The sequence below is a fragment of the Chiloscyllium punctatum genome, chromosome 30 (assembly GCF_047496795.1).
Source record: "Chiloscyllium punctatum isolate Juve2018m chromosome 30, sChiPun1.3, whole genome shotgun sequence".
NCBI lineage: Eukaryota > Metazoa > Chordata > Chondrichthyes > Orectolobiformes > Hemiscylliidae > Chiloscyllium > Chiloscyllium punctatum.
In genome coordinates this window covers 20,677,687-20,698,693 of record NC_092768.1, presented here as the reverse complement: position 1 = coordinate 20,698,693, position 21,007 = coordinate 20,677,687, and the positions used below count along the sequence as shown (strand labels likewise).

The 21,007-nt window shown below is 38.4% G+C and overlaps 2 protein-coding genes across 2 annotated transcripts in view; both read right to left on the bottom strand.

Annotated features, from left to right (window-relative positions):
• Nucleotides 1-2,735: 2,735 nt before the first annotated feature.
• LOC140455240 (V-type proton ATPase subunit G 2-like) lies at nucleotides 2,736-12,469 on the bottom strand. Its single transcript, XM_072549966.1, has 3 exons — nucleotides 12,277-12,469; nucleotides 7,302-7,402; nucleotides 2,736-4,245 (listed from the first exon to the last, which is right to left on the bottom strand). The coding sequence occupies exons 1-3, from the start codon at nucleotides 12,356-12,358 to the stop codon at nucleotides 4,072-4,074; spliced, it is 357 nt and encodes a 118-aa protein (XP_072406067.1). The 5' UTR covers nucleotides 12,359-12,469; the 3' UTR covers nucleotides 2,736-4,071.
• Nucleotides 12,470-16,615: 4,146 nt separating this feature from the next.
• neu1 (neuraminidase 1) overlaps nucleotides 16,616-21,007 on the bottom strand; it is a 29,697-nt gene continuing 25,305 nt past the window's right edge. The window contains exons 4-6 of the mRNA XM_072549964.1: nucleotides 20,501-20,683; nucleotides 19,747-19,966; nucleotides 16,616-18,494 (exon numbers count right to left, since the gene is read on the bottom strand). Coding sequence (XP_072406065.1) covers nucleotides 18,286-18,494; nucleotides 19,747-19,966; nucleotides 20,501-20,683 — 612 coding nt within the window. The 3' untranslated portion in view covers nucleotides 16,616-18,285. The remainder of the gene's footprint in view (nucleotides 18,495-19,746; nucleotides 19,967-20,500; nucleotides 20,684-21,007) is intronic.

Below are 21,007 nucleotides of genomic sequence, written 5' to 3'. Positions count from 1 at the left end.
ACATAGTTCCACTGTCTGCCACAATGCATAACAATGCCAGAGATATATAGAAAACCCAGAGGAAAAGCAATCCTTCACATTGTAAAAATTATAACATGATTTTAAAAAAAAATAATTCACAGGATGTGGGCATCATTAGCTGGGCCAACATTTATTGCAATAAAGAGACACATTTAAGGAGCTGATAGGATGTTGAAAAAGATTTAGTTGCTGTACGGTGTAGTGACTATTTGCTGCTACTTTTGAAAGAACTGCACTAATTGCACTATTTTTCACTTTAAGTCCTGTCTCCCACATGCAGTTTGTCTCCACAAGATTGCTTTTAAGATTCACCCCATTCTTCATGTGGCAAACATGAATACCTGATCACCACAGACATCAATATCCTATTGTACCACGTTGACCTAGCACCTCTATGACTTGGCTTCAGCCAAACATAGTAATCTTCCAATTTAGAGAACCACGTGAGAAGATTGACCAATGTGACTGCATATGCGACACCCTCTTGTGACATGGGTATGTGTGGTGAGTTTGTGTAGATGCTACCCAGTAGTAGAATAATGCAAGAAGGATGCTACTCAGAACAGGAAACAAATTGACATATTCAGAAAATCCATCTTCCACAATGCATTTCAAAATTATTATGCATCAGGAACTACCTGAATTTTTGGCATTTACTTATGTTTATTTTTAGTAATTGGCAATATCAAGAGACTGACAGACTGGTTGAATTACCAAATATAATACTCTCCAGATGAACACACTGTACACCAAATGACTGCAAAGCATCCGTACTATGAAAGAACTGCTAAAAGATAATCTCATGTGAAATATCACTGTAACATTGTAAATAAAATAATACTGTAATTGCAAAATGATACACTTATAATTATTTACAAAAAACATAGTGAAAGAGATTTTTATTTTTATTGGGTCAGTAAAACTCATCTTGATTTATGTTCTTAATACCAAAGCTTATGGGTCATGCTGCAAAAGACAAGAATTAAACCTGCAGCAGTTGGTAGTATCCAGGGAAATTAGTGGACAGTGGCAACTATGATGTCATTCCAAAAATGAATGTTTGTTGGTGAGAAGCAATGGAAGATTGTTTAGGAATAAAACATGGTATTTGTGCTCCCTTGGGAATTTAAATGAGATTTTGTTTATCCTTTCCATTTTTGATATTTTTAACCTTGTGATAAGTTTGAAGATACTGTTAATAATTTGAAAATCACACAACACCAGGTTATAGTCCAACAGGTTTAATTGGAAGCACACTAGCTTTCGAAGCGACGCTCCTTCATCAAGTGATAGTGGAGGGCTTGATCGAAACACAGAGTTTATAGCAAAAATTTGCAGTGTGATGTCACTGAAATTATACATTGAAAAATTGATTGTCTGTTAAGCCTTTCATCTGCTAGAATACAGTGATAGTTTCGCTTCTTTCATGTGTAAATCACAAAACCTTTTTTTAAAGTTGCATTCTTGGGTTAGCTGTTAACAATGGTGATAGCTGGACAATATGTTGAAGGTGTTAGCCCCCTGTGTTCTCTGTTTATGACCTGATGTTTAGATTGTTATCTCACTTTTTAGATTAGAATCAGAGTTTTACATAAATTCATGCAGTTCTTGAGGTCAGAGTTCTACATGAATGTATGCAGTTTTTGAGCAAAGTGCAACGTAACTCTGCAAGCACAAATTCACCCCACAAAATATATGTGGGTCTTTGTCTGTGTGTGTGTGTCTGTCTGGGGTGGGGGTTGTGAGTGTGAGAAAGTGTGTGTGTGTGTGTGTGTGTAGTGAGTGCAGTGTCTTAAGTCTGTGAGGGGGTGCATGTGTGAGTGTGGGAGTGTGTGTGTCTATAAGGGTGTGTGTGGGTGTCTATGTGCGCATCTGTGTGTACCTTTGAACATGTGTATGTGAGAGTGTGTGTGTGTAGGAATATTTGTGTGTGTGTGTATAGTGCAATGGTGATTACCTGTAATGTGACTTGAACATAAGTCCCGGTTGGTATCCATAGGGAGGGCCTCAACCGGGACCTTGGGTTCATGTCACATTACAGGTGATCACCATTGCACTACACACACACACTCTCACATACACACGGACAAAAGTACACACAGACACCCACACACACCCTTATAGACATAAACACTCACACATGCACCCCCTCACAGACTTAAGACACTCTGCACTCACTACACACACACACACACACTTTCTCACACTCACAACCCCCACCCCAGACAGACACACACACACAGACAGGCAAAGACCCACTTGCACACATATATTTTGTGGGGTGAATTTGTACTTGCAGAGTTACATTGCACTTTGCTCAAAAACTGCATACATTCATGTAGAACTCTGACCTCAAAAACTGCATGAATTTATGTAAAACTCCGTTATCTCACTTTTTAGATTAGAATCAATCTAAACATCAGGTCATAGACAGAGAACACAGGGGGCTAACACCTTCAACATATTGTCTAGCTATCACCATTGTTAACAGCTAACCTGAGAATGCAACTTTTAAAAAAAAGGTTTTGTGATTTACACATGAAAGAAGCGAAACTATCACTGTATTCTAGCAGATGAAAGGCTTAACAGACAATCAATTTTTCAATGTATAATTTCAGTGACATCACACTGCAAATTTTTGCTATAAATTCTGTGTTACGATCGAGCCCTCCACTATCACCTGATGAAGGAGCGTCGCTCTAAAGGCTAGTGTCCTTCCAATTAAACCTGTTGGACTATAACCTGGTGTTGTGTGATTTTTAACTTTGTACACCCCAGTCCAACACCAGCATCTCCAAATCATCGTTAATAATTTGGCTATTGCATGGAACTGTTGACAATGTACCAATCAAGGTGTTACTGTACATATATTGTCAACTTCCTTTCAAATGCATTATAGACCAGGTAATTTGTTTTCTTAGATTTTACAGAATTTTAGTGCTTATTTTTCATACTCCATATACTGATACTGTTCCATTTCAATATACTTTACTGACAGCAACCTCTGCAAATTACACCCTGATGGTCACTCATTACTGAAGGCCTCGGTAGTCAACTCAGACCAAATACTTGAGGCCTAAGTCTTGAAGATCAGAACAAATATCTTGTAAGTATATTAAATATGAATGTAAGAGATTTTGGTTGGTTAGTTTAGGGTTTTTCAGTGTATATAGTGAGTGGATTGGATTTTGTTGTGAGACAGAAATGAATGACCCTGGCTAACTGCAGTTACAAAGAATATTGTTTAACTATTTTAACTGATGATCATAAATATCTCATGCTAGTTGGCCTGGTTATTATAACAAAATTGTATAGCCCACTGGCTGGAGCTCAGGAATTTTGCATTATAAAATGTCGCTGCATCTGCAATACTTCATATCGTGAGTAACTAACCTCAGCTGTGCATCAATGAGAAGAGAAAATCAGAAGGGAGGCTTTGGGTCACTTGTCAAAGCCTTGCATCAAGAAGCAGACAGAAAAGTGGGAAGCATAACACAATGATCTGGGACAGAGTATACTGGTATCAGCAGGATCTCAGGTGCAATAATGATGGTGTGAAATGCAACAAGGGAACAGAGAATAGCTCTGTGATTGAAAAAAAAAGATTAAATAAGCAATTTAAAAATAACATAATATTTTAATACTGGAGAATCCCTATCAGCAATTTCTGTGCAGGACATGAGGAAAATTCACCAATTTAGCAACAATCTTCCAAAATTCGAAGAACTCATGAGCACATTGAAATGGACTAAATGAACTCCCAATTTTCAGAAGGTGAATCTAATAGTAGTGGCAAATGTTTTTAGATCAATGCTGGCTTTCTGTATGTAGTATATTTTACATGACTTCATGTATTCTCAGTTATTCCCATGAACAACTGGGAGAGACTCAATAATTTACAACTTGTGAGCAGTGTATTACAAGCAGGAGAATTGATGCTTTAGCCAATCACTTAACCAGGTCTGAATTTTAATTTTTGACAAGAGGCTAGCCATTATTATTGAGGCACCGGTTGTGGTGCAATGGTAGATCATCACATTTTATGCTTGCCTACATCTTAATGCGATAATTGTGGTGTATTTCAGGCTTGATGTCACACACCAGCATTAGCAGTTGGCGAAGGACTTTCTCCTTGTTGCGGTGATGGTTGGCCTGCATTGCCTGGATCTTCTGACGCGTCTGTTGCTCGACCTCCGCTGCCAAGTTACCTTGGGACCCCATAACCTTTATCAAAAAAAAGAGAAAAGAATGGGGTGCATAGTGGGATTCCCAAAGGTGAGTTGAAACACATATTATCCAAAGATAATGTTTTGCTTTTGTTGTCCTCAAAAGTTTTTAAAATGCTCAAACTTGGTTCATAACAATAAAAATCCTAAAAAAATTATCAAAGGGCTAAAGGGGAGAAGAAATAGACACAATAATTATCATTAGAGAAAGAGTATTAGGGGAAACTATTGGGATTAAAGGCCACTAAGTTACTTGAACTTGATTAGTATTCTCAGCTGCAACCCAACAAGTGCTACAGAGATAGTGGACACACTTGTAGAAATTGTTGAAGAATTCTTAGATTCTGTAAAAGTTAGTGTATTCGAAAACTGTCAATGAAATATCTATACTCAAAAAGGGAGGGTGTCCAAAAAAGGTAGCTCGAGGTCAGTTAGCCTAATATCATTGTGAAAATGTTAGCATCTCTTATAAAGGATAAAATAGGGGAGCATTTAGAAATATATAATATGATCAAGCAGAGTCAGCATAGCTTCATAAAGGAGAAATCATGTCTAACAAATTTACTGTTGAGAAGGTAACAATCAGAATAAAGAGGAACCAAAAGATACAATATATTTGGATTTCAAAATGTGTTCGATAAGGTACCACATAAAAGGCTACAACATAAGAGTCTGTAATGCTGGGAAATAGTATATAATAGCATAAACAAAGAATTGGCTAATTTATATAAGTCAAAGAATTAGGATACGGAGAGTATTTTCAAGGCACAGTGGTCAGTTTTGTGATCACACTTACTTACAATGTTACGGACTTGGATTAGGGATGTGAATGTCCTATTGCCAAGTTTATGGATGACATAAAAATAGTTAGGATGGCAAGTAGTGAGGGGACACAAGTTGTTTAAAGAGTGATCAAGACAAGTGAGTGGGCAAAAACTTGAATGATGGAATATAAAATGGGAAAATGAGAGATTATGCACTTTGTCAGGAAGAATTGAAGAATTGAATGGGGAAAGACTGCAGAAAGTTGCAATGAAGAGAGATTTGGGGGTCCTTATGCATGAAACACAAAAAGCTAGCATACAAGTTCTTCTTAGCCTTTACGTCAATGGGAATGAATATAAAAATAAAGGCAGTCTTGCTAAAATTATAAAAGGAACTAATCAGACCACAAACAAACAGAATACTGGAGAAACTCAGCAGGTCTGGCGGCATCTGTGGAGACAGAAACAGAGATAGAATTTTGAGTCAAATTATGACTTCTTTGGAACTAATCAGACTGTCCTGCAGCACTGGGAATAGTTTTGGCTAACTAAAGGTGTACTGGCCTTGGAGGCAGTTCAGAGAAGGCTCACTGGGTTGGCTTTGGAATGGAAAGATTTTCTTACTTGAAGAGTTTGGGTAGGTTGGACTTGTACTCATTGGAGCTTAGAAGAACGAGAGAAGATCTTATTGAAACATACAAGACTGTTTAGGAGCTCCCCATCCTTCCTGAGATTTCCTTCCTTCCCATATGCTTCTGAGGGTATCCTTTGTCCTCTAATATCTCATTTTAGAGTGATGTTCATGTCCTGAAATTATGTACAGCAAGCTCAAGGACATAGGAACAGCAGTAAGCCATTCAGCCCTTCAACAAGATCATGGCTGATCTGTGGTCTAACTCCCTATATCTGTCTTTACCCATATTCCTTAATACCGTCACCTAATAAAAATGTATCTATCTCACATTTAAAGTGAACAACTGTTCCTGTATCCATTGATGTTTGTCAAAAAGAATTCCAAACCTCTACCACTTTTTGTGTGCCAAAGTGCTTCCTACCATCTCTCCTGAATGGTCTGGCCCTGATTCTCAGACAATGCTCCCCAATTCTAGAATCCCCAGTGAATATAGTTTATTATTATCCAACCTTTCTTTTTCACTAATATTTTGAAGACTTCGTCAGATCACCCCTAGGTTACACTGCAGTTGTACAAAACCTTGGTTAGATCCCACTTGGATTGCCGTGTTCAGATCTGGGCACCACACCAGATCTGGAAGGATGTATTAACCTTGGAGTAACTACAACATAAGTTTACAATATTGATACTTGGACCTCAGGGGTATGAAGAGTGATTGTATAAATTAGCACTGTTTTCTCCAGTTCAGTTACCCCATTCTTGATTATAAACTCCAACAGTCTCCACCAGTGGATGTTAATCTAATTAATCTGTAATTGCCTGGTTTTCCTCTTTTGCCCTTCTTAAAAGTTATTTGACTGTGTTCTCTCCTTGGGTTGATCAGCAAATGTGAAAATAATAGGCAAGTTAGCCTCTTTCAAGTTCAACCAATTGTTAGAATTGAGCATAATGTTACTTCTTTTCAAGAGTTCTATCCAGATTTTTAATTTATCTGTTCTCTCCACACATGCAGACTAACCAAGTGATTCTTTCCAGTATTTTTGGCGTTTGTTTTACTTATTATGAAACATTTTGTCACCTGACATTCATAAATACAGCTCCAACAGCAGTCACTGGACTATGATCAAAGAGAAGAAGATCATAGTTCTAACCACAGGACACTCCAATCAATTACACTGTTTTTACTACAGTTCTAGATGTGGACTGCTAATGTAGCAAAAATTAGGGATAAAGCAGGTATGTGCATCATAAACTGGAGGAACTCACTAAGTTCCATGACTGCTTGAAAGTTTCAGTTAAATCTGAGCAGCCAAATGAAGTATGTTAATTTGATGTTGAAATGTTAACTCTCCTTTTCTCTCCACGGATGCCGCCAGACCTGAGTCTCTTCAGCATTCTCTTTGTTTTTCCCTAAAGGTTATGCATGGACCAGAATCCACAATCTTCATGACCACTGTGCCAATAATAGCATTTTGGCGCAAAATTTTCTTAAAACTGACTTCAAATTCTCAAAACTCAATGGTGAGTTTGGAATACATTTCCACTGGATTATAAACTTGGGCTTCATTTCTAGTCATTATTCTTAAAATTCTCAAGCAATGAGGAGGGAATATTCACATAAAGTAATAGCCTCGGCCAATTTTGCAGATCACTTACTGCTTCTTGCTTATGTTTGAAGTCCTTCTCCCTCTCCAGACGATACTGTTCAATCTCACCCTGTGCTTCTTCCTTCGCTTGCCTCAGCCGCCGAGCCTTGCCTAAAATAAGAAAGCAACTGCTCACTCGAAACCTTTCATTTACGTTAATGCAAGTGCAATAATCTCTTATTCACAAATGTTTAAAGTGTACAAATTGTTACTTAGTTTTACATTAGTAACCTCTCATTTGCAATGAACTGAGTATATTAACCTGAGCTTTACTTTATTCCCTGTATAGCATCTTATGGAATTGTTGAATTCTTGGAAATAACAGTTTTTATTTATCAGATTCTCAACTGTGGTCATCAGTGGTCACAGTGGTATATTATAGTTCACTCAAAATCTGAGTTGCCTTCATAACATAAACTTTCATATACATGTCTGGATGTATCAATAGTGATGGTAATGTACTTCAATGTTCTTTCAATCGTTTGACTGATCAGGAAGTATTTGCAAGTTAACCTGTTTGACCACATTACAAATGAACCGTGTTTGGACATCAGGTCCTGAGGTGCAACTCAAATCCTTGAGTTTCTGGCTAGGAGACAGGGATGCTTCCCACTGCATCACAAGACCACCCACAGTAATCCCAAGGATTCCATTTGTTTAGGATTGAAGTTAAAAATCTCACTTGCTATGTTCTAATTCTTTTTTTTAATCTTTCTTCTACCATCTAAGAAGTTTCCTTTTACATATCATAACTGACTATAATACAGAATCCATTTGTAATGACATAAAGGATTTCTTATTCTAACCACTGCTAGATGGAACATTATTATTTATATGCCTTTGGTATAGACATAAAATTGTTATACCTCTTTATTTCAACTGATCCATTAACCAGTGGATACTGTAAAAATTCAAAAATTAGAGCATTTCTTTTGGTTTTTCAATTTATCTGTACTCCAGTCCATATAGTATCATTCTTTGACCTCTTAATCACCTCACTTATATTTAACCATACGGATTATTTTAAGACAGTAAGACCATAAGATGTAGGAACAGAAATCTTCCAACTCAGCCTTGAATATACTTAACGACCCAGGCTCAAAAGCCCTCTAAAGGTAAAGAACTCCACAGGTTCACTGCCCTCATAAGAAATTCCTCCTCCTCTTTGTCTTAAATGGGAGACCCCTATTGAGATTGTGTTCTCTGGTAATGGACTCTCCCAGAAAGAGAAACAACCTTTCTATATCTAATAGTGTATATTTCAATAAAGTCACCTGTAATTCTTCTAAATTCCAATGCGTATAGGCCCAACTAATTCACCCCGTCCTCATAAGACATTGTCCGGGATTAGCCTCGTGTACCTTCTCTGGATTGTCTCTAATGTCAGTGTATATTTCCTCAGGTAAGAGGCACAAAACTGTTCACAGTCTTTCAGCTGTACTCTGAATAATGCCTGCTTAGCTTTAGCAAAGCCTCCTTACATTTGTATTCCATTCCCCTTGAAATAAAGACCAACCTTTCCTATTTCCCACAGAACTAGAATTCTATCCTTTTGTGATTCATATATGTAGTCTCCCAAATACCTCTGTTCTGTAGCTTTCTGCAGTTTTTCTCCATTTCAGTAATATTCGGCTCCTCTATTCTTCTGCTAAAATGCATAATTTCACATTTTCTCATTAGATTCCATCTGCCGGGTTTTTGACCATTCGCTTAACCAGTTGATATCCTTTTTAAGATTCTTTGTATCATCTTCACTACTTGCCTTCCCAAATATTTTTGTGTCATGCACAAACTTAGTTATAATACATTCATTTTCCTCATCCAAGTCATTAATATATGTTGTAAATAAGTGTGAATCCAGCAATGATCCCTATTCCACTAGTTATTGTGATCCATTAATTATAGATTACCTTTCTCAAAAATGCCTCACTTATCCCAACTTGCTTTCTTCTACTATTTAGCCAATTCTTTATCCATGCTAATATTTTACATTTAACACCATTTTATTTTATCTTAACCTAGCCTAATGTATAGTACTTTATCAAATGCCTTGAAAATCCAAATATATAACATCCACAGCTATTCCTTATTTATCTTGCTTGTTACCCCCTCAAAGAATTATAGTAAATTTGTCAGGATGATTTCCCCTTCATAAAACCATGTTGACTGTGATCATATGATGTATTTCTAAATGATCTGCTATTACATCCTTTATAATGGGCACTGACATTTTGACAATAACAGACATTGAGCTAACCAGGTTATAATTACCTTTTTTGTCTCCTTTCTTTTTAAATAAAAGGTGTTATGTTTTCAGTTTTCCAATCCTTTGGGACCTTCCCAGAATTTAAGGATTTTTGGATTATTACTACCAGTGCATCTGCTATCTCTCTGGCAATTTCCTTTAATATCCTAGGATGCATCCTGTCAGCTTTAGGGGACTTAACAGTCTTTAGCCCTGTTAGTTTACCTTACAATTCTTTCTCCAGTGATATTTATAGTATTTATCTCCTTTTGTCTTTTTCCCCCTTAATTATTTAGTAATTTTGGAATGCTATTCATGTCTTCTACTATGAAAATTGATACAAGGTATGTATTCATCTCCTCTGCCATTTCCTGGCTCTCCATTATTACATCCCAAACCTCATTCTTGAGTGGGCCAATGTTCACTTTGGCCAGCTATCTTTTTAAATATATTTAAAGAAACTGCTGCTGTGTGTCTTGATGTTACTTGCACATTCACCCTCAAAGTCTCCATCTTTATTATTTTTGAGTCATTTTTTATGTTGGTTTTTAAAAGTGTCCCAATCTTTATCATATATTTTATTCTTATCTTTCAATTTAATGCTTTTTCACCATAATGCTGTTTCTTTGCTGTGGTAGACAAACAGGAGGCTGGAAGGACACAGCAAGCCAGACAGCATCAGGGAGTGCACTAGTCAATGTTTCGGGTATAACCTTTCTTCAAAACTAGGTGTGGGGGTAGACGGAACGACAGATAAAGAGGGGACGAGGGTAAGGTGGGGTGGGGAGAGCAACACAGTGGAATGGTGAGATAGTGAAAGGATGGTCAACATGAGGCATGAATCTGGTTGATAGTTGGAAGGAAGTGTTGAAAATCATTGAATTCTCGAATTTCAAATAACCTTCCCTTCCATTGCCCGCTCCGTTTCCAGCCCTGCCTCCTCCCTTCCATTTCACCTATCGACCCTTCCTTTCAGCTGCCAACTGGATTCATTCAAATCACTTTAGCTCAGTTGACTGGATTATCAGTTTGCAGAGTAGTATGATGCCAACAGCGTGGGTTCAATTCCCATTACCGGTTTGAGGTTGCCATGAAGGACTCTCCTTCTCAACCTCAGGTTAAATCACCACCAGTCACTTTTCTATGGTCCAGTAAGACTATAGTGACACAACAACGGATTCATCCCTCCCATTGACCAACCAGGTAGTACCCACTACCTATGTCCACCTATTATCATAGAATCCCTACAGTGTGGAAACAGGCTGTTTGGCCCAACAGGTCTACACTTGACCCTCCAAACAGAACCTTCCCTTACCCTATTATTTTACATCTCCACTGACTAATACACCTAACTTACACATCCCTGAACACTACAGGCAATTTAGCATAGCCAATTCACCTAACCTGTACCTCTTTGGACTGTGGGAGGAAACTGGAGCACCCAGAGGAAACCCACACAGACACGGCGAAAACATTCAAACTCTACACAGACAATCGCATGTGGCTGGAATCGAACCCAGGTCCCTGGCACTGTGAGACAGCATTGCTAACCACTGAGCCACTGTACCTTAAAACAAAAGGTAAATTTAATATTTTATCTTGATAGTTTGTTCACAATTCTATCACTATCTCACAATTCTGCTCCTCTTCTCACCCCCAGCTCCACACACCTCCACACCAAGTCCTGAAGAAGGTTTATACCGGAAACGTTGACTTCTCCATCTGATGATGCTGCCTGGCCTGCTGTGTTCTTCAGCCTCCTGTTTATCTATTTTGGATTCCAGCATCTGGAAATTTTTTGTCTCTAAATATCTTTGCTGCAGGCCATGAACTATTTTCTTAAATGTATGACACTATTGGCTGTGCCACTACAGTGTGGATTGTAAATATCAGGTGTCAATTAAATACAGGATAAAGGGAGGACTGCAGATGCTGGAGATCAGACTTGAAGATTGTGGTGCTGGAAAGGCTGAGCAGGTCAGGCAGCATCCGAGGAACAGGAGATTCGATGTTTCAGGCATCAGCCCTCCATCAGGAAATGTAACCATTTTACTGGAGGGTGGGTCTGAGCAAATGAATCTGTCTGCTTGCTAATTACAGAGTAATACAGGTCAAGAGGTCTGTCCGCCACTGTTGTCTCTGAACAGTATAAGTGTAGGATTTACAGAATCTAAAATCAATGGGGTAGAAGCAATAAAATAAATACATATTCATGGTAGATAATTAAAACAGAAGGTAAATTTAATATTTTATCCCTCGGTATCTTGACAGTATGTCAGTTCACAATTCTAGTGGATCTCCAGAAGAATACAAGTCTTTGAATCCTTTTATATCTTGGTGAAAATGATACCAAAAAATATAATTAAGGCCATACGATTTTCTAATGTTCACTTCCATCCATAAAATATCCTTAAATAAACCCTGTCTTATAGTCTAATGTCCAGATCGGAGGACAGTCAGAAATATAAACCAGCCAGCTTCAATATAATCATGTTATTTCAAATTGAAATATATTATTTTAAAACTAATTTAAATATTAGCCTTGTTCAAATTATTAATCTATTCCATGTCAAATACAATAAAAAAAACCTCTTAGATATTAGTCTTTCAGGGTGTAATATGAGAGATAGGAGCAGACATTCCTTAGATAAAACATACTGGAACCATTAAAATACAAGGTGCCATTTTAAAATTGTCATGAACATGAAAGAACTAGATAAAATAAAGAGAAAGGTCTTACGTTTCCTGGCCTCAGCAACCTTCTCTGCAGCTCGTTTCTCAGCATGGAGAAGCTGTTGTATTCCTTGTGACTGGCTAGCCATTTTATTTTCTCTATGTCTGCTTCTTCTAAATCAGGTACCAGATGAGGTTCAAAGAAAGATTCCTCAGGGTCCTAGTGCTTGTTCAAATCACCATGACTGTCACAGATTGCAGAGGGAGACCATATATTATTTTTTACCAATTTAATCAAACAATGCAGATGTATATTTCTTTGTAAAATGATTGTCAAGAACTAATTGATCTGTTGATATTGATTAAGTGATTTGATTGGGTAGCTGGAGAGAGTTGTTTCTTCTCGTGGTACGAGAAGGAAGGGGGGGTGGTACGGATTAAGTAAATCTTAATTGTTCACGGAGGGGAGATTTCAACTGAATTTTGGGACTCTTCCCCAGAAAACGATGAAATTAAGGAGGTCAATTTGGGATTAATATGGAGACCATCCACAATCTAATTGAACAATGAACTAAGTTTCAGGGTCTGAATAGCCTATTGCTGGCTATTCTTATGTAAAACTGGAATACATTGCTCACTCTCAATGTAGAAAAATCCTTGAAGGTATCTTTTGTAACAATCTCCAGGAGACCATGAAATCCCAAGGCCACATCATTGATCATCCATAAAACCATATATCCATCCATCATTCCTTAAAAGTCCATTTTTCTGACTGTTATATTCCCTTTATGCATCCTCTAATTTTCTCAAGAAAATAAACAAGTGAGCCCTTTGGAAATCAAACTCAATTTAGGACATCTTAAAATACAATGACAGATCACTGTTTATTCACGTGTTTTATTCTTGGTTATTAGTCAATTAAATACAAGTGACATTGGGCTGAATTTTCCCTTTTTTTGTCAAAGAGTTTAGTTCAAATGGGATTAACTTGAAACCACCACAGCCCATGGTGAATTTTCCCAGACAATTTTCTGCTTGTCTCATCAATTACACAATAGGGCTTTTTGCCACCTATCTCATGACAGGGTAGCAGACGTGATTGCTGCTGCCAGGACTTTGCAATATTTACACCACTGTGACCAGAGATAAATACCAAATTCACACCACTTCATACAGCACAAATTGGAAACCGTCCTTCACGTTCTGCCTGGTTATTCCACAGGGACCCAGAAAGGCAAGTTAGCTCCTCGATTCAAAGATAGAACTGAAGGTAGGTAGGAAGGCAGTGCTTATTCCTGCTGACCAACAAATAAGGCTTTGGCACCTGAATAAGCCAGCCTGAAGCAAAATAGCTACTTGAATCAGTTCAGCATCCAGAGTGAAATACTATGCCCACAATGCAGGAAGGTGAATGATCTTCTGCCTTCTGCAAGACTATGCACCTCCATCTTCTCTCTGCTGCCTCACACTCAAGACCACAATTCACTTAATCTGACATTGCATCCGTCTCTAGCCAATTGGATTGCAATAGGCAGATGTGGGTACTGTAGATGCTGGAGATTAGAGTCAAGATTAGAGTGGTGCTGGAAAAGCACAGCAGGTCAGGCAGCATCCGAGGAGCAGGAAAATTGACGTTTCGGGCAAAAGCCCTTCATAGGGAATGTAGATTGCAATGTTCACTCTTGCATGCAACATGTTCACTCAATACGTCTGTTACAATTCATTCCCTAAATTACTAGTTTTACTTGGCCTCTGCACTGTCTACTCAATTTACTGGGGAAACCAGCCAAAATGAATGAGCACAACAAAATGAAGCTGAGTGTCAAAACATACAACCTGTATAGATATGCAAGATTTATGCATTTTCCTTTGTGCAAAATGATCTAGCAGAAGCATACAAGTCATAAGAGTTCTGAGGGAGGTGGCTGAGGAAATAGCGGAGGCGTTGGTTGAGATCTTTCTAGCGAAGTTTGCCGATGATACAAAGTTAGGTGGACAGGCAGGTAGTACTGAGGAAGTGGGGAGGCTGCAGAAGGATCTAGATAGTTTGGAAGAGTGGTCCAGGAAATGGCTGATGGAATTCAATGTGAGCAAATGCGAGGTCTTACACTTTGGAAAAAAGAATACAAGCATGGACTACTTTCTAAATGGTGAGAAAATTCGTAAAGCCAAAGTACAGAGGGATCTAGGAGTGCTAGTTGAGGATTCTCTAAAGGTAAACTTGCAGGTTGAGTCTGTGATTAAGAAAGCGAATGCAATGTTGTCAATTATCTCAAGAGGGTTGGAATATAAAAGCACCGTTGTGCTACTGAGAGTTTATAAAGCTCTGGTTAGGCCCCATTTGGAGTACTGTGTCCAGTTTTGGTCCCCACACCTCAGGAAGGACATACTGGCACTGGAGTGTGTCCAGCAGAGATTCACATGGATGATCCCTGGAATGGTTGGTCTAACATATGAGGAACGGCTGAGGATCCTGGGATTGTATTCATTGGAGTTTAGAAGATTAAGGGGAGATCTAATAGAAACTTACAAGATAATACATGGCTTGGAGAGGGTGGACGCTAGGAAATTGTTTCCGTTAGGCGAGGAGACTAGGACCCGTGGCCACAGCCTTAGAATTAGAGGGGGTCAATTCAAAACAGAAATGCGGAGACATTTCTTCAGCCAGAGAGTGGTGGGCCTGTGGAATCCATTGCCGCAGAGTGCAATGGAGGCTGGGACACTAAATGTCTTCAAGGCAGAAATTGATAAATTCTTGATGTCACAAGGAATTAAGGGCTACGGGGAGAATGCGGGTAAGTGGAGTTGAAATGCCCATCAGCCATGATTGAATGGCGGAGTGGACTCGATGGGCCGAATGGCCTTACTTCCGCTCCTATGTCTTATGGTCTTTCTTATAAGCGTTCTTGAGCCCCAAAGTGAGGTCCATAAGTAGTAGTGAGAGACTTGGTCTGAAAGTAGATATCATAGGGTCAGAGATGTATAGCATAGAAACAGACCCTTTGGTACAACTCATCCATGCTGACCAGATATCCTAAATTAATCTAGTCATATGTGCCACCATTTGGCCCATATCCTTCTAAACCCTTCCTATTCATAGACCCATCCATGTGCTTTATAAATGTTGTAATTTTACCAGCCTCCACAAAATTCCTCTGGCAGCTCATTCCTGACTTGCATCACCCTCTGCATAGACAGGTTGTCTTTTAGGTCCCTTTTAAATCTTTAACCCCTCACTTTAAAGTTATGCCATCTAGTTTTGGACTCCCTCACTCTGGGGAAAATACCTGTCTATTTACTTTATCCATGCCCCTCATGATATTATAAATCTCTAAGGTCATCTGTCGGCCTCAGACATTCCAGGGAAATTTGGACTAGTCTATTTAGCCTCTGCTTAGAACTCAAATGCACCAACTCCGGCAACATCCTTGTAAATCTTTTCTGGACCCTTTCAAGTTTTACAAATCCTTCCTATAGCATGGAGACCAGAATTGCATGAAGCATTCCAAAAGTGGCCTCACTACTGTCCTGTACAGCCACAACATGACCTCAACTCCTATGCTCAATGCACTGACCAATAAAGGCAAGCATACCAAACACCTTCTTTACTATCCTATCTACCTAAGACTCCACTTTCAAGGAACTATGAACCTGCACTCGAAGATCTCTGTTCAGCAACAATCGCCCAGACCTTACCATTAAGTGTATAAGTCCTGCTTGATTTGCCTTGATAAAATGCAGCACTTCACATTTATCTAAATTAAACTCCATTTGCCACTCCTTGGCCAATTGGCACATCTGATCAAGATCTCGTAGTCTGAGGTAACATTCTTCGCTTTTCACTATACCTCCAATTTTGGTGTCAGTAGCAAACTTACTACCCATTCCTCCTGTGTTCATATCCAAATAATTTAAGTAATTGACAAAAAAGCAGCTGACCCAGTATTGATCCTGATATGGTAAGATTGGTGGTTTGCTGGTGCCGATTTGTGTGGATAAATGGTGAAGAAGTATGTTGTCTGTGGAGCACACAGGGAAGTTGTGAAGCCAAAGTTGGTTGATGGCCCAGAGAACCGCTGTCAGTCAGTCACCATTTTGGAGAAAGCAAGGACTGCAGATGCTGGAGAGTCAGAGTCAAAAAGTGTGGTTTCTCTTTATTGGTCCTTCAGTTGAGTTTGGTCTAAAAGACTCCTTGGCATTTATAGTTAACAACAAAATTAACTTGGCATTTATATAGCTCCAATGTAGCAAAATGTTTTAAGCCAGAAATTTAACAGCAATGTGACATGACAAATAAACAAGACACGAGATCTGAAACACAAAAAGATATAGTTGCATCTTTTGTTGTGCTTGGCAACATTAAGTTTTTCATCATCTTGACAGAAAATGATACCAGGAGGAACAGGTCACATTTTAGGCAAGTTATGAAATTTTATTGACAAGCAATCCAATTATTTGTACAAACAGTAAAAATAAAAAAAAACATTAATTTGCATTTGTTCTGGTCAGCATCCAGGTTTTCTCTGAAAGAGATTTTCATAGTGTAATATTTTCCAGAAAAAATAACTCCATTAACAGAATGCAGAAGTAAAACAGGTATTGAAAATCATTTATATTTGCTTCATTGAACAGAAGGTACCTGAGCTAGATTCTGGGCTGGGTCCTCAAATATTTTAAAGTGGGACCTAATCCCAATTCCAATTTTAATATTAAGGATATTATCCTTAATCACCAATGGGCCTTATCAAATACAACCTTTTCAGTGTGCATATTAAAAATATCACCCCCCTTATTAAATAATAAAATCTGGATTTATCTAGTCAAATAAAACTCATTTTCTTTAACCCCTCTTTCCTACACTAAAAGAAAGCATCTTTTCTGAATGCAGTGATACTGATAGTAAGGTGCCACAAGCACCGACAACAGTCTGAAACCAAGGTATGCATCACATGCAAACATAGACAGCATTTTCAGCAGCTATAGAAAAATGGAGGTTAATGCAATTGACACCCATCACATAACTCAGCATCCAGATCTCAACATAGTTTGGCAAGAACTATCACCTGACAGGAGCAAAAACCATTGTTAATTGCTTGCTAGCCAGGTGTGCTGCAGTCAGTTATGGAACCTGTTAACTATTGCCTAGGTGTATATTTTGTTCAAGTGTTTCTCCTTCATAGATACAAGCCAGCTATCTGCCAAATACCACTTTCTGATGTGGAGCTAAGACAAAGTCACACTAGCTAGAGTCAAGGAATTAAAATATACAAGTCTTTATTCTGAGGTGTCAGTCTGCTTAGCAGACCTTCACTTGAGGAGTCCTGCCCCATGTTTTTACATCTCAATAATATGGAATTGAGAAATGGCCACCTGACCCCAGCAGGTTAAGAAGCTACATAATATAACTTGGCACTTGGAACCGTCTGACAGAACTTTAAAGGATAGCTTTAAGACTGTGATACAAATGTACTTTTTCTGAATGCTGCCTCCTACTAGGCTTTTATTGATGGTCTGACCTAGACCACCTCTGCTCCTAAATTGTATCTTTGTAACCATGTCCACATGCAAGTAAAGAACCTCATTTTCATTAAACTAGATAATCCAGTAGTACTCTTGAATTCTCCTGTTTTGGATTTTGACATACTGACAACTTCACCCAGCTAAACCCATTTTCTTATAAATGTTATTTTAAAAATATTTTAAAAGTGCAAATTTAGCAACAGCTTCAACATGGTCCTGGAGATGAAATACCAAAAGAAAAGTGTTTAAGATCAGATATAGAACAGGGCTGGCCACAAGTACAAACATTTCATAGTTGGTGATTAGTCCACATCACCTGCTCACCAGTAAATTAAGGAAAAACTACTTGTTGCAGAGAGAGAGGATGGTAAAGAAATTTGGAGTTTTCAAATGTTGATTTTAATTTAAAAACACAGCCTATTGTAAACAAAGCAATGAAAACTAGCAATTTGTGTAGTGATATAAAAATAAATTTTTTTCCCAATAAACTGGAGCCTGTGATTTCTTATGACTTGTTTAGATTGCACTCCCATGGAGATAGGGAGACAGTGGGCTTTTACTTAATGCGAATCTTCACAAATGATATGGATTCAGTTATGATGTTCAGGCCCTTCTCAAAAACTAAGTAGATGTATTGCTCATTGCTTGAAGTATTGTTGGAGGTAGTCATGGAGGAATAACCACTTGGGCCAGGCCAGATCATTATTTTGTCCTTTACCCACGACTTTCCATTGTCATAACTCCATCTAAGAGTAAGGTTTATACCTAGGGATTAAACGAGAGAAAATATAGTGAATTGAAACATTGTATTACTCCAATTACAACAGAAGTGAAGTATCATAAACTATGTACCAAATCTTGCAAGAACAATACGCTTAGGTGAAACATTTGCCCTTGACTCAAAATATTTTCTTTAATAAATTGCTAGAAGTGTGAGCAAATAATAGTGAGGTGAGGACCTTGGTGAATGATGGCACCATCAGACTGCCATCTGATTTATAAAGATAGAAAGAAGCAAAGGACGAATCAGGGTAAATTAGAATCAAATGAGGCAGGAAAACAATAAAGAAACCATAAGTAGATTGAGGAAGTGAGAAGACAGAAATAAAAAAAATGAGTTAAAAGAAAAAAAAACTCACTTTAAAAAAAACATAATTTACCATCTATATTTAAATCATGACATTATTGCTAGTTTCCCCTCAATCAGCATCACTAAAAGTAGGTCGTCATATCATCTCATTATTTGTAGAATCTTGCTTTGGGCAAATTCATTGCAATATTTCTTACAATAGGGCACAAATGCTCACTATCTTTGATTCCATCGGCCAAAATGCTGGGATATCGCGTGCAAATCTGGTCTCCTTTCTATCAGAAAGATGTTGTGAAACTTGAAAGGGTTCAGAAAAGACTTACAAGGATGTTGCCAGGGTTGGAGGATTTGAGGTATAGGGAGAGGCTGAGGTTTACAAAATTATGAGGGGCATGGATAGGATAAATAGACCATGGGGTCAGGGAGTCCAGAACTAGAGGGCATAGGTTTAGGGCGAGAAGGAAAAGATATAGAGACCTAAGGGGCAACTTTATCACACAGAGGGTGGTGCGTGTATGGAATGAGCTGCCAGAGGGAATGGTGGAGGCTGGTACAATTCCAATATTTCAGAGGCATTTGGATGGGTATATGAGTAGGAAGGGCTTGGAGGGATATGGGCTGGGTGCTGGCAGGTGGGACTAGATTGGGTTGGAATATCTGGTCGGCATGATGGGTAGGACATCTCTATGACTCTGTGACTCTATTTACTTTCAAAAGACTGCAGCAACCAGCAGGAAACCACAGAGATCCTAAGTGGGAAGATTATTAAAATTAATTTCACAGAGACAAGGGATCCTTTATCCATTCACCTGGACTGGTTTGTGTACTTTGCATGTATGGTAGGATGTACTTAACCCCATGAGAGAATGCAAATATGATGGTACCCAGAAACATCAGCAGCGCCAGTGTCAGAATTGTGAGACTCACGTTTCATTGGGTTTGCAGGATTACTGAAGAAAACAATGTCATCTTTTACTAATACTCCAGCAGCCACAGCTGGGTCTATCAGAGTCTCGTCAAATATCACATTTTCTATTGGCAGGGACTCGCATGCATCAAAACTCTTCACTATTATTCGGCAATGACAGTGGTAGAAATTCTGATTCCTTGCGTTAATCACCACAGTACCATCCGATAATTCATAGGGCTTCAAAAAGATGACACAAACAAGTTATTTTACTTCAATTAAATATCAAAAACTAATAATTACCACTGAAAAGGGAACAGTGTCCCATTTAACCTGCATTAAGAACCGTCAATCATACAAACATCAGAAATATGAAGATGCTCAGCCATCAGTATATTTATGACTGATCTTATCTTGACGTCAGCTCCACTTTTCTTGCCTGCCATCCATAACTCCAGAGTCTCCTGTAGGCCAAATATTTATTTGATTCAGCCTTGAATATAGTCAATGATTCCAATACTCTATGGTATGGAGAACTTAACAGATAAGCAAGTTCTGAGAGAAGAAATTCCTCCTCATCACTATTTTAAATGGCCACTCCTTATTCTAAATTATAACCTCTCGTTTTAGATTTCCCTTTACTCTGGAACTCAACATTTTAATATTGAATTTGCCCAAGAGGCAAATGGATTGACCCCTTTCCTCACCGCCACTGAATTGACTACTTGTTCCCTCATCAGAAATGCTTCATGTCAACAGGAAAGAGATTATTACCTGGTTTTCATCTGGATTGAAGTCAAAGAATTTTTTTGGCTGATCGAAGGGAATTCCCTTCAGACTCCCTCCATTCTTCCATGTCTTGCCATGGTCATCGCTGAAAAGGCAGAATATTCCATCTTCCTCAATTGTCCCATGTCCACAAACGATCAAACGGCCTTTCTTTGGATTGTATCTTTTCTATAAAAAAATTTCTGCATTGTGAGAAAATGACTAGAACTTTAGGGAGCTGCAAGCTAGGTTTATTGGCACGAAAAATAAATCTTGGAGAGACCAATACAAAAAAAGGCAGTGAATTCTATGAAAAACTGCAATGAAACCAAATATTTAGCAACACCTATAACTGGTAGTCCGTGTCATGCTCTAGACTACTCTGCAAGATGACGATGTAGCCCTCATACTTTAAGAATATCCTGAAGCAATTACTGCTGGCAACATTTGAAAATGGACATTTCTTCATCAGCTATTATACTGGAGGTATTTTGTTTAAACTGCATTGTAACT

Coding starts and splice junctions, on each gene's coding strand:
- LOC140455240 (XM_072549966.1), bottom strand. CDS start 12,358: ATGGCTAGCCAGTCACAAGGAATACAACAGCTTCTCCATGCTGAGAAA. Junction 7,403..12,276: donor GGTTGCTGAGGCCAGGAAAC/GTAAGACCTTTC, acceptor TTCTTATTTTAG/GCAAGGCTCGGCGGCTGAGG. Junction 4,246..7,301: donor TCAAACATAAGCAAGAAGCA/GTAAGTGATCTG, acceptor TTTTTGATAAAG/GTTATGGGGTCCCAAGGTAA.